General features: G+C 41.0%; 1 protein-coding gene across 1 annotated transcript in view; it reads right to left on the reverse strand.

The window, feature by feature from the left end:
- Positions 1-435: 435 nt before the first annotated feature.
- Positions 436-18,393, reverse strand: part of Acadsb (acyl-CoA dehydrogenase short/branched chain) — a 44,079-nt gene continuing 26,121 nt past the window's right edge. The window contains exons 5-11 of the mRNA XM_059265462.1: positions 16,817-16,987; positions 15,079-15,204; positions 12,967-13,059; positions 10,828-10,917; positions 6,678-6,815; positions 3,924-4,023; positions 436-3,258 (exon numbers count right to left, since the gene is read on the reverse strand). Of these exons, the coding sequence (XP_059121445.1) occupies positions 3,188-3,258; positions 3,924-4,023; positions 6,678-6,815; positions 10,828-10,917; positions 12,967-13,059; positions 15,079-15,204; positions 16,817-16,987 (789 nt within the window). The 3' untranslated portion in view covers positions 436-3,187. The remainder of the gene's footprint in view (positions 3,259-3,923; positions 4,024-6,677; positions 6,816-10,827; positions 10,918-12,966; positions 13,060-15,078; positions 15,205-16,816; positions 16,988-18,393) is intronic.

The following is an 18,393-nucleotide window of genomic DNA, read 5'->3' on the forward strand; positions in this document are numbered from 1 at the left end:
TAAGGAACACACAAGCTGAAATCTCCTATGGTTCTGTACTGTGGTGGATCCCTGAGTAAAAAGTGCAGTAATATAAATTTAGAAAAGTCCTTCTTTAACACACAGGCATACACATCCGCTGGACAATATCTGGGTTGGGAGGATGTGCTCAAAAGCAATGGCCTTTCTACTGGAGAGTTACCATGAAAAAAAAAAAAAAAGTCCTCTGGGGGAAAATTTTTTTAGCACCATGAATTTAAACTTGGTCTATATTATAAGACCTCTTCCCTGAAAGAGGCATTATGTCTGCCTTTCAGGAAGACTACATTCATTCTTCATGTGTATGTGTGACAACTGTACTTTATTCTTCAGTGAGATTCTTCAGTTAATTTAGTGCTTTATCTTTTCATTCCCCATAGAACACAGATTCTGTAACAATGAGCATAATCTGATACATACTGTTAAAATGGAACTTTTACTTTATGACAGGTCAGCGCAAATACTTTGCAGGGTATTTCTTTAAAAACCAGTATAACAGTGATGCCAAAGGATTTCACATAGCCATCTTCAGATCCGACATCATTGCTACAGGTCAAGAGCCTTTGGCAAGTGACTGATCAATTACAACACTACTGACATGTTCATTCTTTATCAGTTAAACTTGAAATAAATCAACAACAAAATAAAACAAGGACAAAATCCAACATCTGTTGAGCAATGACTGTGTTTGGTAATGGGAAGAGCACTAAATTTGAGTCAGTCTATCTGAATTCTTGTCTTTGTCCGTGGATGGATTATCTGAGAAAGCAACCTTGATTAAGAGTTCTTCACTTCTAAATTGACAGAGCTACCTTTATGGTTGTCTAGAGTCTTTCTAGGCTTAAACTTCCACAATCATCAAGTTCTTGGCACTGATCCCTTAGCTGATTCTCATGTGATAAAGTGAAACCTCTAACAAGGCAAACTTGGCAACCAGTTCCACCTGTAAAGCCCAGGTCAGTTCTTTATCACCTGTGCCCCATGTCATCTCAGTCCTCAAATTCACAAACAGCTTTAGGTTCCCTACAAGATACAAACTCAAAGTACATAGTTTCATGACAGGTTACAAAGTCACAGAAATGAGAAGAAATATGAGTAGACCCCAAACATCCTCTTCGGTGAAACAATACAAGAACTCACTAACAGAAGAAGGCAAGTTCCGTATATTAATTATGCTAATTACTAATGCATATTAACTCTTTGTGAACATGCGCAAAATATATATATACAAAATTAGTCCTCTTTGAACAATTTAAAGTCCAGATATGTAACTGAGTGTTTCTGGTGCTGTGAGTTAGAACATGGTATTTATCACACTTCCATGTGTTTCTCATTCTGGAGAAGGTAGAACTCTGTTTGCTCATATTGACTCCTACTGCATTATCTGCAAGTCTACCTCTTTCACACAAGCACAGAAATTAAAGAGGTGTGAGCCCTGTTAGGGCACTGTATCCATCCCTTGCTTTTCTTATCAGACCTATCCATCTTTCTGTTCTGAAAGACTGGATAAGGGGCTTTCATCTTTTCCCATTTGAAAGTCAAGGAGACTTTATCTCTTTGGACTCAAGGTCTAAATTTGTCCTGTTTCTTCTTACTGTTTTAATGGAATTCCTATCTCAACTGTATTTACACAACCTTGCATATTTAACTATGATTTGCATTGTGGAAATTAATTTAGCTCAATAAACATGACTGTACAAAGCAAAATTACTTAGAAAATGTCGTTTTCTTAATAAACATTATCCTTCTGCAAAAGCACTAAAATACTTTCTGTTTAGCAGTAATGGTTATTTTCAGCAACTGCATGAGCCTTGGAGCATTTTCCACATCTAACTTGTGATTCCTCAGGAAATGTGAAACTCACTTGTCTAGTGTCTGCTTCTCTCTCCAAAGACTGAGGATCTGCAGCTAGAGGGTCTCTGGACTAAAAGTTCCTAACACTGATAATGGCTTCAGCAGCTGGATATCTGATTAGGCTTTGCCTGGTTGTCATCTGCATTGTAAAATATAGATCTTTGTCTTCATAAATATAAAATTACTTCATATACTATGTAAATGACTACATATACTGAATGTGTCTTTTCAGACTATCTAGTCTCCTCCTGCTCTCTATTCCTTATGAGATTGTGATATTATTTCCTTATGGGGGTAAAATATTTCTCTTGAGAATCACTAAAACCAAAATTGAATTTCTCAATTAATTACTATTTAGGATAAAGTCCAATAACCAAGTTTGAGGGGAAAAATAATTAAGACACAGAAATAAATCAAACTACTGAAAAATAGTGCATGACCTAATGAATATTATACCTGAATGTTTTCAGATGATTAAGCCAAATTATTTAAACTTTTTATTTGTTTGTTTTTTCGAGACAGGGTTTCTCTGTGTAGTTTTGGTGTCTGTTCTGGATCTCTCTCTGTAGACCAGGCTGGTCTCGAACTCACAGAGATCTGACAGGATCTGCCTCCTGAGTGCTGGGATTAAAGGCGTGCACCACTACCACCTGGCTTTATGTAAACTTTATAGTTGAAAACTAACACAGGGCCATGTTTTCAAATGTCCTGCTGAAGCCATCACGTAACACAGCTTTCATACAGGTCAATTACAGCAGCCAAACATGCTGCGTTTGTTGGTTAAAATAATATTTTGGGCTTTTGTTGTTGTCAGTTATATGACCTACAAGTTACATCTTTATTTTTTACTATTTCTTTGATATTAGAACTAGGAGTTCTCAATTTTCCAAATAAATTTTATCGGTTTCTACCTTGTTTAGCAACTTACCACTGAATCTATAAAGTATTGAATAAAAATTGCCTACTGTAACAAATGTTCCTCTGGCTCATACCACAGTACAAAGATTTAGTAGGAATATAAAGTGACTATTTCTGTCAGCAATACCAATACTTCAAAATTTTTCACCTTCCCAGATGTTGGTACAGTGAAACTTGGGTATACTTAGAAACTAGGATGAGAAATATAAATGTGTACAGAAGCTTAAACCTAGTTTTAGAGTAGACTGGAAAGAGAGAGGAACAAAGGCCAGGTCTGAGAACAGGACAAGGGCCTTCCAATAGAACCCTGCAATGCTCTGCAGGCTCCACTTAATAAGGCACAACCGTTGGAAATGGTACACCAGTGACACCAGAGAGGGCCCCGATCCCACAGGCATCAGTATTCTGCATCAATGTGCTTTGCAATGGTGTTCAGCTGGATGTTGGATGTTCCTTCGTATATTGTACCTTAAACAAAAGAGAGAGAAAAGGACAATTAGGAGTTCACCCACAGCCATGTAAGACATAAGTGCTAAAGACATTAGCCCACATTTGCACTAAGTACCAGGATTCAGTGTCCACAGTAATTCTGACTAAGGTAACACTTTTCCATTTGATCTGTAGAGGACCAGAATCAGCTTTGAACAGTTGAGGATTTAACTCTCAGAGCACCAGTGTGCAAACCCAGCCACTTCTAAGGATCTGGCAGCTTTCAGAGCTGCTATTCACTCTCCTCACTGCTGGTGGAGCACTGGAGCACTGAGGCATGATGAGGCAGCTGCCTTCTGAAATTAGAACCATACTGCAAAGAACAGTATTGGACTACGGGAACGGCAAATACGAACAATTTTAGAAACAGAAAAATGAAGACAGTGGACTTTGTCGCAAATTTCTTAGAAGGTCTACTGGGGCATTTTAAGAGTCAATGTGATGTTTTTGGAAATATAAATTCATTTTTCTGATAGGACGAAGAAGGAAGAAATCCAGCTATGAAGAAAGTCAATAAACACACTGCGGAGATTAAAACTGCTTTTACCTAAGTACTAGTAATACAAAATCGACAAATACTCTAGCCCAAACACCCGCAGTGGCAAACAAATCAAACCAAAACAAACCATCAAAAGTCTACTGACCGATCTTGGCATCTCGGAAGAATTTCTCCACAGGGTAATCTTTGGTGTAGCCGACTCCTCCCATCCACTCAATGCACTTACTGGTCGTTATTCCGGCCACCTACCAGAGGCAAGTAGTAAATTAGAGAGTAGAACTCCGCAAACGTGTGCACGATGAGCCTGTGAGGGACAGTTTCAGGAGCACGGATTGACTGTGACCAAGTGGAAGGGCTCCAGTTATTTTTAAGTCTCTAAAACTCCTAATTGTCCTTTTCTCTCTCTTTTGTTTAAGGTACAATATATGAAGGAACATCCAACATCCAGCTGAACACCATTGCAAAGCACATTGATGCAGAATACTGATGCCTGGCCCACCACTTCTCTAAAATACCCTATTAATTCACAGAATTTTTTTTTTTAAAAGAAATCAGACTTGTTAATATGTACATGCTTGCCAACGGGGCATCATTTATTAGCCATATTTATTGAGGGCGGGAGAAGACAGACACTGCCCCTTCGGTCCTTGTGTTCATTTAGAGACAGCCATTAAACCAACCAGCATAGAAATGTATAAGCTGCAGAGGGCAGAAGAGCTTGTCAGAAAAACTGTTGTGATTTAGATGGTGAGCTGAGGAAAGAGTGTGGCTGGGCCCCACAACACCAGTTAGGGATATTACAAGTTGAGGAGCCACATGTACAGGGCTCCAGGGAGAGCAGGGGCCCATTGGTCTCAAGGACCAGAGAGACTGGGGTCAGGGTGAGAGGGGAGGAGAGACTTGAAGGAGGGCAAGCAGCTTGGCTTCCGCAGTGGCTCCTCAAGGATGTCCAGAGAGAGTCTGACCCCTAGAAACCAAATGTGCTCTCTTACGTGATAACCGAGGGTTTACAGCTGGGACTAAGTTAAGGTCTGGAGATGAGAAAATTAACCTCGATTATTGAGATGGAGCATGTGATCCCAACAGTGCTTCTAAAGGAGGAATGTAGCTAGAGTTTTCCTGCCTGGCCCACAGTCAGGACAAATCTCTCTCACCTGCCAGTCCCACAGCCGCTCAAACCCGACCAAGTAAACACAGAGACTTATATTGCTTACAAACTGTATGGCCGTGGCAGGCTTCTTGCTAACTGTTCTTACAGCTTAAATTAATCCATTTCTATAAATTTATACCTTGCCACATGGCTGCTGGCTTACCGGCATCTTCACATGCTGTTTCTCATCGTGGTGGCTGGCAGTGTCTCTCTGACTCAGCCTTCCACTTCCCAGCTTTATTCTCCTCCTTGTCCCGCCTACACTTCCTGCCTAGCCAATGGCCAATCAGTGTTTTATTTATTGACTAATTAACAACACATTTGCCATACAGAACATCCCACAGCAAGGAAGGATGCTGGAGAGCTAGTCACTGAAGGCAATCTGCCCACCGCAACAAGAGGGAGTCCGAGAGAGAAAGAAAGAGCTCTGAATGTGCTACATTACTGGCCATGAAGATAGACAAAACGGCTGTGACTCAGGGATGCAAGCAGCCCTTGGGAGCTGGAACATTTCCCCCTCGAGCCTCCAGAAAGCCTTTCTGCTAACAAGTTCATTTGATAGCTGTAAGGTCCATCTTATACTTCCGACTTCCCAAAATGGCAGCTGATGAAATTGCCTATTTCAGGACACTTAATTTTGGGGAATTTGCTTGCTATAGCATTGTGAGAAATTAATATGAATATTGTTCTGTTTACTATGAGAAGTCACTATAAAGTTCCAATGGACATCAAAACAACAGCAAGATTGGGCTAGGGACAGCAATAGGGACCACGAGATCAGCTGGGTGACTCAGGAGTTAGGTTAAGGAATGATGCATCCTGGACAGATAGGTGACAGAGAAGGAAAGAGAGAGAAATACAGTTAGAGGGTTGGAGGAGGGAAGGAAGGGGACAAGGGAGAAAGGGAGAGAGGGATGGAAGGAGGGAGGGAGAAAGGAATGGGGAGAGAGATATTGAGAGAGAGAGGGAGAGAGGGAAAGAGAGAGAGAGTCTGGGGGTTAGGCTCTCTCTGGACATCCTTGAGACACCATTAAAATAGTCAAACTGTTCATCCCCCTCCAAGGCCAGCTTGCCTTCCCAATTTCTTTTCCCCTCTCACCCTGACCCCAGTTCATGGCAGTCTCTCATTTTAGGAGCTGTAAGGGTTAAATGAGCATTTGTCAGCATATCCAATCTGGAGCCCATGGGCTGTATGTACTGCAGTAAAGCTATGAAGGCAATCCAATACATCTAGAGATGAGAATGTCCAAAGGTTGGATATCCTAAATCTTGACTCAGTGTAGACTGGGAGAGACCTGCCCCATGATGTAGGTCAACTCTCTTGCCATAGTTTCATGTGTACACAGAGAATGGGTATGTCTGAGTAGAAGGTATTACAAATGTAGATCATCTTTTGTTGGTGCTTTAAATCTCGTATGATCCTGTCAAGAACACATCTTCCATGGCATCCACTTTACCCCAACTGAAACCATGGACCTAAGGCCATCACTCAGAGGAGGCCTCTATGTACTTGAGGTGGTGTGTTTCAACCTGAACTGGCCATTCATGAAAACACTGAGACACCACAGAAGTAATACATCTTTCCATAGCAGCTTTACCATTTCCCATTTCTACTGCAGGAAGTAGAAAGAGAACATTTCCTCTTCCTTGGAGGATAACCTAAGCTCAATCAATATTCCCAAGTGAAAGACCAATAACCTCATGTGTTTTTTTTTTTTTAAAGGAGACTGAATAACTCCTTCTGTTTACCTCTGATGTATAATACTTGGCCATAGATGCTTCTTTAATAAATGGCTTTCCGGCTTCTAGGAGCCTAGCAGCGTTGTACGTCAGTAACCGCGCGGCTTCCAGCTGGGTGGCCACCTGGGCCACTTGGTGTTGGAGCCCCTGTAACATTCAGACCCATGTTAGAAAACGACAGTTTGCAAAAGGCGGCTTACCTCTAACTGCAAGTAAGATACACAATGCTCACGGACTCAAAATACACCCCAAAGAAATCCAAACCCACTCCTTTCAAATACCCTCAATCTGCCATCTAAAGTTAAATAATACACTGCAGGTATTATTGAATCTTTTTTGGAAAATTTCAAAACTCATGTAATCCGTCACTGTTTGCTATGATTTTAAATAATGTCATCATAAAGTCAGGTTTTAAAACCTTGACTCCCACAATTAATAATTACTTTTAACTGTCTATGATGAAAATTGAGCTTACACTAAGTCCCAATAGAACAAAATTCTCAAATACTCTTTGCCTGATTGAATTAGGAAAATTTTGATTTTTGAACATGGTCTCAACACATTAAGTTGTTAGCTGTAAAGTAATGAAAGAATATTGGAAGCACCAATTTTCTTCCTTCAACTAATTTTATTGATGTGAGTCTATTCTCATGTTCAAGAAGTTCAAGTAGTGCCCAGTGGTAGTGGCACACACCTTTAATCCCAGCACTCAGGAGGCAGAGACAGGTGGATCTCTGTGAGCTTGGTCTAGAGTTCTAGGACTACAGGGAAGCTCTGTCTCAGAAAACAAACAAACAAACAAACAAACAAACAAACAAATAAATAAATGAAAATAGCAGTTGCTCTACTTTAAAAATCTTTAACTTTAGTGTGTGTGCATGTGTGTGTGCGCATGTGGTGTGCATTTGCCCATGTGTGCTTGTGTGGAGGCAGAGAATGCTATTGTCTTCCTCTAATGCTCTTTACTATTTTTTGAGACAAGGATCTCACTGAACCTGGTGTGCATCCTTCCGGCTGCTGGCTAGTGAGCCTCTGGGATGTGATGCCCTACCCCAGCACTTCCATGTCAGCCTCACTTGGCTTTTATCTGAGCTCAGATTTCCAAGCTTGCCCCGCAAGTCTTTTACCAATTACGCCATGTCCCCAGCCCCATATATTCTATTTTTAAAGAATAACTTTTAAAAGCATTATTTAAAAGTTACTATCACTCTGAAATTTTATTTGGCGACGAGGTGCCACTAAGCGCCTGGCAATGACCAGAATGACTTAGTGAGAAAATGAACGTCAACTGTGGTAGTGATCAACAGTCCACTAAGCTTGGTTGGGCCATGGAGGGACATACTTTAACCCCAGTACTCGGGAATGAAAAACAAGAGAGGTTGCTGCAAGATCACATTCAGCCTGGGCTATACACGGAGACTCTGTCTTAAAACAAAACAAGACAAAAACCAGAAACAAACCCTAAACACCCGATTTTCTAGAAATATAGCTTCAATGTTTACGACAGACTGGAATGATTTTCATACCCAACCTATCTAGCCGTTCAAGCATTTACTGTATGCTGGTTCTGCGTTGAGCAATGGGAGGCACAACATTGAACACCATAGCCAGAATTCCTTGTACTCATGGTTTGAGTCTAACAAGAATAGTCAATTAAATAACTTCAGTAATATGTGATGAAGATTAAGACATTCTCAATTAAAGCAATTTCTTAATATTACCATTAATGAAGCCTTTCCTAAATGAAAGGAGTGAAAACTGGGGAGGTGGGGGAGACGGCTTATAAATATCTAATAGATTCTTTTCTGTGACATTTGATATTTGCAATATTTTGATATGCACAAAGCCTATCATAGATATGTAAGTTATGAAGTATCACAACAAATGGGACACCTGCAAACCTATGCAAAGAGTATCTCCCTGCTATGACATGTCTTTTCGCTTATGCCATCTCTTTCTGTGTTATGGGCATTGAACTCAGGGCCTTTTGCTACAAGCTAGGCAGGCACTCTACCATCAAGCTACATCCCAAGGCCACTGTCAGACCACTATGACTTTTTTTTTTTGAGAAAAATTTATTTGATAATCAAATTCTCTGCTTTCCTTCCTTCCTTCTTTCCTTTCTTTTTTTGAGATAATGTTTTGGTATATATCCTGACTGCTGGTTGGCTTCTGACTTGCTGTGTACCCAAGGCTGGTCCTGAGTTCATGGCAATCTTCCTGCCTTAGCCATGCCATGCTAGTACTATAAGTATGTGCCACTGTGCTTGGAAAATTTACTAATTCTTTTCATTTACGACTAGTCTTTTTTATGTCTCACTTATAAAACCTCTTCTTATCTTAATGTCATAAACATAGTCTCCTACTTCTTTCTCAAAATTTAAACTTGCTTTTTTTACATGATGTATCTGAACTCTCTTTGCTGTAAGAAGCAAAGATAATTTCATTTTTTTCCACATGGAGAGAGTAGTCTCACTTTGTGGCCTATGAGGCTGCTTCTACCATGTATCAGTCTGCACACACGCATGTCCGTTGCTGGCCTTTCTGTCTTTGCCTATTAGTCAATTTTCCTGTTTTATGTGGATATCACTGTTCTATAGGTTTTTGATGGCTTTTTATGTGGAATTCGGAGATTATAATCATTTTTGCAAAATACATTTGGGTCAATAAACTAGTCACCAAGGTGTTGTTTATTCAATGACCACATGAGGTACCATGGGAGGCAGAAAAGTAACAAAGGTATGCCTCCTGCCTTGAAAAAACACCCTCCTACACACAAAAAACTCCTCATGATAGCTAGATGTGGGTCCCCTGAGAGCACTGTAAACACAGGCATTGCATGGAAGACATGCTCAAATCTATGCTGAACAATCAAGTGAGGATAGAAGGATGAGGTGATAGGCCGGCCTACCCTTAAAGCTCTGGAGCCTAGAGACTCCAAGGATGCCAGCAACACACCGAGGTGAAAAACCAGTCCTTGGTGAGAGGATAGGCAGGTATTACCCTACTGACTCTCATTAAAGCTTTGTATAGTTAATGATCAAATTCTTCCCCCTGCTTTTGAGGCAGGGTCTTTCTACATAGTCCCGGCTGTCCTGGAACTCACTATGTAGACCAGGCCAGCTTCAAACTCACAGAGATCTGCCTGCCTCTGTCTCCCAAGTGCTGGGATTAAAGGCGTGTGCCACCATTGTCCCAGCGATCAAATTTTGAATATCAAATTTCTGCCTTAAAAAAAGTTATACACCCCAATAGTTTCTAAAAATGCATGGTTATACTCAGTAGTTTACCAGACCCATATATATTTACCAGACCCACATACATACATACATATACATATACTGATTCCTAGCTAACAGGGAAAATCAAAGCCCCCTTTAACGTGTCTCACTGTTGGTCCTTCTGGCTGCCATTGGGAATCCATCATCTATGTCTATCCTGAGACAGTGTGCTGCTATACTGAAATGGAAACTAGACTAGAAGCCACCACAGAGCATCATACCAGCTACACAACTTTGGGAACCCATCTTTTATGTGTCCTGTTTCTCTTGTGTAGGATGGGGCTAATGGTAGGAGCTGCGGCCAGTACAGGGTAAGCAGTCCTAATCTGAAAACCTGAAATCCAAAATGCTCCAAAATCTAAAACTTTTTGAGTGTCAAGATGGTGCCACAAGTAGAAAGTTCAACCCAGGTTATTTTGTTTCATATATAAAATTATTAAAAGCATTGTATGAAATTACCTCAAAGCTACATATGAGGCATATATGGAATATAAATGAATTTTGTTTCATCTCACATCTCCAGGATGTCTTACCATGTCCACAAAAATGTCCCAAACTCTGAAAACATCTGAAGTCTGAAACATTTCTAGTGCCAGGCATTTCAGACAAAGTCATATGAACCTGCACCGGGCAGAGCCAGGATGTGAACTCAGGAGATGGCAGACTTCTGAGGTCATGAGGAGACAGCTCTCTAGGGCCCACCACAGCATCCCGAACACACAACAGCTGCCTCAAGGACTATGGTTCTGCCCTCGGAAAAGATGAAGGTGGCCACACGCCCATTAATCCTCTCCCATTAAACATCCTTGTGGGACTCTCCATGGCTTTCAGCACAGGAAGGGGGAAAGCCCAAGGCAACAGAGTTTCATTATACACACCTGAAAATCAAATATTCGTTTGCCAAACTGTATCCTTTCTTTAATGTATGGAATGGTGTAGTCAAAACATCCTTGGGCCAGTCCTAGCATCTGTTAAAAAGAGAGAGGAAAAAAAAAAACCGTAAGATTAAAATGTATTTTGTTACAAGTTTATGCCTTTAGTTACCCAAGTTGCAATTCCTCTCAAGGGAGGCTGAAGCATTCAGGAAGGGAGAAGGGGAATGAAGAGTTCAAGAGTCGGGTGTGTTGGGTATTCACTGCATACCTTTAGCCCTCGTATCTGACCATCTGGAGACAATGTGGGCTGATTTCATATACGGAGGAGTGAGTGTATCTAATTCTAGCACAGAGCTATGCTGACAGAACCAGGAAACTGCTTCCAAGTCCTCTCCACTAGGCTGTGATTCTCCAGGTCTAAAGCGAGCCCTAGGAGCTTAGACCGGGCTGACCCAAGACTCCAGACCGCAGACTGTTCCTCCAGTCCTCAGGGCCACGTGTGGGAAGCCACTTCTCTTTGTTTGGTTTTGCTTTCTTAAGTCCAGAGAGGGAAAACCCAGGGTGTGGACAAGCACTCTCCCCGTCGGGGCAGAGAGGGGTGAGGGGGTGTGGCCAGAGCATCAGCATTTTCAAAAGCTCCTTGGGTGACTTAACTGGGGTTCAGACAGCCGAGGAAAGAATCTTGTGAAAACATTAATTTACACGCTTGAGGAACAAGTCAGGATGGGGTAACAATTTTAGCTGAACTGTCTCATTGCTAACCAATTTCCATATCTATTGAACGATCCAAGCTTAAAAATGGTTTCTAAACTTCAACATAAGGTAGCTAGTAAATCACTATCTAATTATGTCAAACTATGTAGGTTTTTAAAAAAGAAAAAAAAAATCAATAGTTAAAGCTTTGGGGGGAACTGCTCACAAACATCAATATTTCATTAGTGTTCATTCACATTTTCTTTTAGCCTTTATTTAGCATTCTCTAGAGAAGAGAAGGTCATATCTAAAATTAAGGGACAATGCCCCACAATTCCCAAATTAAAATGCCATAGCAAGTTTTTTTTTGTGGTTAGAGATGATATCATCTTCCAGCATGTCTCTATTGATGTGAAGATTGATTTCGGTCTTTAAATATTATTTTTCATCATTTTTTAATGTGTATGGGTGTTTTGCCTGCATGTATGTCTGCACCACATGTGCATGCAGGACCTTCAGATGCCAGAAGAGATCACTGAATCCCTGAGACTGGAGTTACAGCTGGCTGTAAGCCATCACGCATGCTGGGAATTGAACCTGGGAATTGAACCGGAAGAACAGCCAGCGTTCTTGACTGCTGAGTTATCCCTCTAGCCCCAGATTTTGTTTTTTAGATAGGTTTACTATGTACCCAGGCTGCCCTTGAACTTGCCATGTCTATTCTCAAGCCCTCAACCCTTCTGCGTCAAGCCTTGTGAGAACTGAGATCTGACTATTGATGGATGAGTCCAGGAAGGGCTTAGGGGGCCCCAACTCTCACTGTTGAACTACCTGCTACTGACAATTTTTGGTGGGGGTAAGTCATTGTCTTCAGTTGTGTCCCCACCGGTGACTCCACCAGGCTCCAATGCACAGCCCCAACCCAGTGCTCACATAGATGGCCCTGGAAATGGTCACTGAACAAAACCAGTAGTCACAAACCCTGAATCTGGTAGGACGAAGGGCTTATGATGTTGCCATACATACATACATATACATGGACTCTCACATAATAGAATATGTATCCTTATATAACAGGATGGTTGTTCTTAATTTTAAAAATTTCTAAAAGAATGAATTTCAGGTTTTAAAAAGTTAACTGAAAAATAATGCCATATTTAATATGTAATATACTTGGAAGTTACTGGTCTAGGTAATAGATAGTATTGTAATGTTCTCAAAGCAGAAAACAGCTGTCACTAATCCATTGTTTGATCTTGTGGACACTTACATAATTGACCAAAGTGGAATTCGAGAGAAATAATCTGAACCCATTCCTTTTCTTCACTCAAGGGCAGGGTGCCACCTTGTGGTCATAAGCTTCCAGATACTGCCCTTATTGCAATTCTTTTTTTTTTTTTTTTTAATTTTAATTGGCTCAAAACATGAACGAGCTAAGATGTGACTTACCTGTGCAGCAATTCCTATTCTACCTTCATTAAGACTTCCTATGGCATACTTATAACCATGTCCAACTTTTCCCAAAACACTGGATTCTGGAACCTGAAAATACAATATATATACTTACGTCTACATTTAGATTTACACAATTCGTTTTGATTCTAAATATACATAACATGTAAATACACATACACAATTGAATGAATGTATAACCCCAACTTGTGTGCTATTACTCTATCACAGTATCGAGTAAGCTTCAATGAGCGAGGCTGAAGATGGCTCAGGGGCTGGGAGCACTTGTTTTTCCAAAGGGCCTGAGTTCAATTCCTAGCACTCAGTATGATGGCTCACAACCATTCATATCTCCAGTGTCAGGGGATCTGACATCCTTCTCTGACTTCTGAAGGCACCAGGCACCCATGAGCTACACATACATGCTCTCAGGCAAAACATTAATACACAGAAAATAAAATAAATAAATCTAACACAATTAAGAAAAAAAAACCCAAAACTCCAGTGTCTCTTCACTATTACATACTCCCGAGCCTAAGCACAATCTACTTAGTAATGAATGAGTTTGGAAAAAAAGAACCTCATATAATTTGTCAATAGCATAAATGAATAACAATTTACCTCCAATCCTTACTTGTATGTTAATAGTGTTGAGATAACTTATTAGAAACTTCAAAAATATGAAGTATTTTAAAGGCAATTCATTGAGACAATTTATTTCTAGAAAAGTCTACTGTGGTGTGTGTGTGTGTGTGTGTGTGTGTGTGTGTGTGTGTGTGTGTATGCATGCTGTGGGATGGTCTGTATGTAAACTGTGTTGATGATTGGTCAATAAATAAATCACTGATTGGCCATTGGCCAGGCAGGAAGTATAGGCAGGACAAGGAGGAGAATAAAGCTGGGAAGTGGAAGGCTGAGTCAGAGAGACACTGCCAGCGACCACGATGACAAACAGCATGTGAAGATGCCTGTAAGCCATGAGCCACATGTCAAGGTATAGATTTATGGAAATGGATTAATTTAAGATATAAGAACAGTTAGCAAGAAGCCTGCCACGGCCATACAGTTTGTAAGCAATATAAGTCTCTGTGTTTACTTGGTTGGGTCTGAGCGGCTATGGGACTGGCAGGTGAGAGAGATTTGTCCTGACTGTGGGCTAGGCAGGAAAACTCTAGCTACATGTGCACATGTGTGAGTGTACACTCTCCTGCTCAGTAGTAGAGGAGGAAGGAAGAAAACAAACTATAATATTTCTTTATAATATAAAAAAATTAATACTAGAAGTGGAGAGATGGCTCAGTGGTTCAGAGGATTTGTCTGTAATTCCAGTTCCTACATTCTCTTCTGGCCTCCCAGGGCCAGGCACTCTATCTCTCTCTCTTTCAGGCATGCATGAGAAAACGCAAAACAAAATTCATATACATAAAGAAAAATATCCTTGATACTTACTACTAGGAACAATAGAGAATACTTGGCTTTAGTTAGGAGTGAGAGCAGTTAGCAGGATAAGGGAAAGCAGGAAGAAGGAAGGAGTGAGGCTCAAAGACATCTGTAAAGACATCTCAGTACCTCCCATACATATGTGCCCACAAAAATCCCGGAGCAGTGGAATATCTGTAGCGACCCACCCTCCCCAAGACAGGCTCCATGGAGCTCAGTTTCAGAATCCTGGAGATCTTGTTTTGTGGAATGTTGCCTGGCTGCTTTCCACTCTCACTGAGCAACACCCCCATCTTGTGGCCACTGGTGTACCGACCTCAGAATTCCTTCTCCCAGCAATGTTTGGTTCACAAGTGCCAAGCTTATAAAGTGTAAATGTTTCAGAAGTGTGTAAGTTGTAAAGACAATAATAATTGAGGCTAACTTCTGGCATTTGCTCTCTAGGTCAGAGGCTGGACAGAAAAATTTCCACTCTGGGCCTCAACTCCTGTGAAAAATGCCCTTGGTCAGGGCCTGATTGCTGACCAGTTCCACCAAGCACCCTTCTGTGCACACTTAATCACCATTTGCTGTTTTGACATTTCTCTTGTACACTTCCTATGGCCCTATGTAAGGCTTATTTCTCATTAGTCTCTTACTGAATGTTCTAGAGTCTTCTAGAATACCTACCTTGACATTTTCAAACGTTAACTGGCATGTGGAAGAAGCTCTGATCCCCATCTTGTTTTCCCTTTTTCCTATATGAAAACCTTCTGCATCTCGATCTACTAAGAAGCAGGTGATGCCTCTGTATCCCTAAAAAGATTTAAAATGTGATTATCACTTGGGCTTTTAAGATCGTTGCTTATAGAATTCAGAATAAGAAAACTAAAAGGTTGCAGAGACGGTTCAGCAGTTAAGAGTATTATTGTCCTTCCAGATTACCAGAGTTTGGTTCCCAGCACCCACGTGGTGGCTCACAACTGTCTGCAATTCTAGTTTCATGGGATCCAGCTCCTTCATCTGGCTTCCATGAGCATCAGACATGCATGCGGTTCATGATACATGCAGGCAAAACACTCACACACATAAAAAAGTAAAAATAAAATGAAAACAAAAAAGCATGAAGAGTTCAAGGTGAACTGAAAGTCACAGGGCTGGAGAGACAGCTCAGCTGGGAAAGTGCTGCTATGCAAACATGAGGATATGTGTTTGGTCCTAAGTACCCATGTGAACTTAGCACGCTTGTAATGACTGTGCTAGGGAGGCAGAGACAGGTGAATCCCTGGGGCTTGCTGGCCAGTCAGCCAAGCTTTAGCAGTGAGGCCCAGATCCCAGTGGACCCAAGTGATCTTGCCTCAAAAAGAGCTGGGGGGCTGGAGAGAGGATTCAGTAGTTAAGAGCACATACTGCTCTTGCAGGGCACTCAAGTTTGGCTCCCCGCACTACGTGGGGTGGCTCACCACCACCTGTAATTCCAGTTGCCATGGCTCTGACATCTTCTGGACTCCATGGGCACCTGTACTCATGTGTACATACCCCTACACAGACAAATACAAACACACATAGCTAAAAATTAATTAAAAAAATCAATCTTTAAAACAAAAGTGGCCAGTTCTTGAGAAACAGTGTCTGAGGTTGACTTCTGGTTTCCTCACAGATGTACCCACATCTACACAAATACACACATGTACAAAAAGAAAGGAAAAATAACATGGACTTTAGTAATAGATACTGAAGGTCTCTGAATTGCAATATGTGTATTACAAAACCAGACTAACTGGAGAACATGAGTTACTAAGTCTATGCCAGACATGGTGGTGCATCCTTTAAGTACACTTCAGCGCTTGGGAAGTGAGGCAGGCAGGTCTCCATGAGTTTGAAACTAGCCTGGTCTACATATCAAGTTCTAGGATGGCCAGGGTTACCCAGAGAGGAGCCTTACTACTACCTGTACTTTTCCAGAAACCACAGTGGGTGTTAAAATTATTTTTATAATTAAGTATGTGATCATGAGACCATCAAGTTTTAAATTCAATATTCTTAAATCAGAAGACAAAATAGAGCATACTTACCATTTTTGCTGTATGATTTTCTTCCATCTGAATAAAATACTTTTAAAGTAATATTCTTCAAAGTATAAATGTATTTCACAAATATTTAAATCCTTCATTATGACACAGAAAAACTGAAGTTCTACCCAATTAAAGATTAGGATATTAGGAGAGAAGTAATAAGTGGTCCTCTATGTAATTAATCATTTTGTCAACAACGGTTATTTTAAATGAATAAGAGTGGGGAAAAAAATGGTCAATTCAACTCTCAGAGAATAAGGAACTTAAGCCCAGTCCTAAAAAGGGACTGAAAGAAGGTAAAGAACAAAAATAAAAGGAGAGAAGAGGGAGGAAAGATTTTTCTTTAAACTTACCGAGGTGGGGTCCACATTTGCAAAAACCAGGAAGATGTCTGCGTGTTCAGCATTGCTGATCCACATCTTGGACCCATTGATGATATAGTAATTTCCATTTTTATCAGCTCTTGTTTTCAAAGCAAAAGAGTCACTACCAGCTCCAGCTTCAGAAAGGCAGAAGCTCCCTAACTATACATGTGAGGGGAAAAAAAAAAACAAATTAATTGTATTTATTCTTTGCATTTTTTGGGGGGTTTGATTTTTCAAGACAGGGTTTCTTTGTGTAGCCCTGGCTATCCTAGGAACTCACTCTGTAGACCAGGCTAGCCTGGAACTCAGAGATCCACCTGCCTCTGTCTCCTGAGTGCTGGGATTTAAGGTGTGTACTGCCAATGCCTAGCTTTAAAAATGGACATTTGTAAGTCAAACCTTTAGTTACTTTTCCAAAAAAAATCTTTATTTGGGCTAGGCATGGGGGCCTATGCCTTTAATCCCAGCACTCAAGAAGCAAAGGCAGGCAGATCTCTGTGAGTTCAAGGCCAGCCTGGTCTATATAGCAAGTTCCAGACCAGCCAAAGCCACATAGTAAGACCCTGTATTAAAAATAAGTCTATATTGTCAAAACAGAATTGTGATTATTATTTTTCAAAAGCACCCTTACTATTTAAGATAAAATAAGGATTTAGGAACACATGCTTGCTGTGTAGCATTTCCTGGTCTTTAAGACTTCCCATGGCACACTTCGAGCTACTAGCCATCTCAGAACTCAGGTAGATGATGCAGGGAGATCACTGGAAGTTTGAAGCCAGAAAAAAAAAATAACACATGCTTAACTTTACTAAATTCTAGTAGATAGTTGTCCTGGCTGTGTTTGTGTGCCAACTTGACACAAGTTAGAGTCATTAGAGAGGAAGGAGCCTCAGTTGAGGAAATGCCTCTATGAGATCCAGCTGTAAGGTATTTTCTCATTTAGTGATCAGTGGGGGAGGGCCCAGCCCATGGGGTTGGTGGTGCCATCCCTCGGCTGGTGGTCCTGGTTTCCATAAGAAAGTGGGCTGAGAAAGCCTTGGGGAAGCAAGCCAGTAAGCAGCACCCCTTCATGGCCTCTGCATCAGCTCCTCCCTTCAGAATCCCATCTTGTTTGAGTTCCTGTCCTGACTTCCTTCAGTGATGAACAACAATTCTGAAGTGTAAGCTAAATAAACCCTTTCTTGCCCAACTTGCGTTTTGGTCAGGATGTTTTATTGAAGCAATAGAAACCCTAACTAAGACCAAAGTGATCTCAACAAAGGGACTGGAAATGAACTGAAATAGAAGTGCTGATGTCTTTTGAGACAGGGTCTCACCACACACCCAGGCTGGCCTAGAAACTGCTATGCAGCCTAGTCTGGCCTCAAACAAGCAGCCCTCTTGCCTCAGCCTTTGAGTACTAGGATTACAAGCACGCACTGCCATGCCTAGCTAAAAGGAATTGTCTGATGATTATTTCCTAAATTTCCACATGACAAATGAGACGTAGAATGTATTTCTCTGGTAGCAGCAATTTATCGAGCATTGCTTGGTTGATTGATGGTGCTGCATTGTGGTCTCGAGTA

The sequence above is a fragment of the Peromyscus eremicus genome, chromosome 1 (genome assembly GCF_949786415.1).
Source record: "Peromyscus eremicus chromosome 1, PerEre_H2_v1, whole genome shotgun sequence".
Classification (NCBI taxonomy): domain Eukaryota; kingdom Metazoa; phylum Chordata; class Mammalia; order Rodentia; family Cricetidae; genus Peromyscus; species Peromyscus eremicus.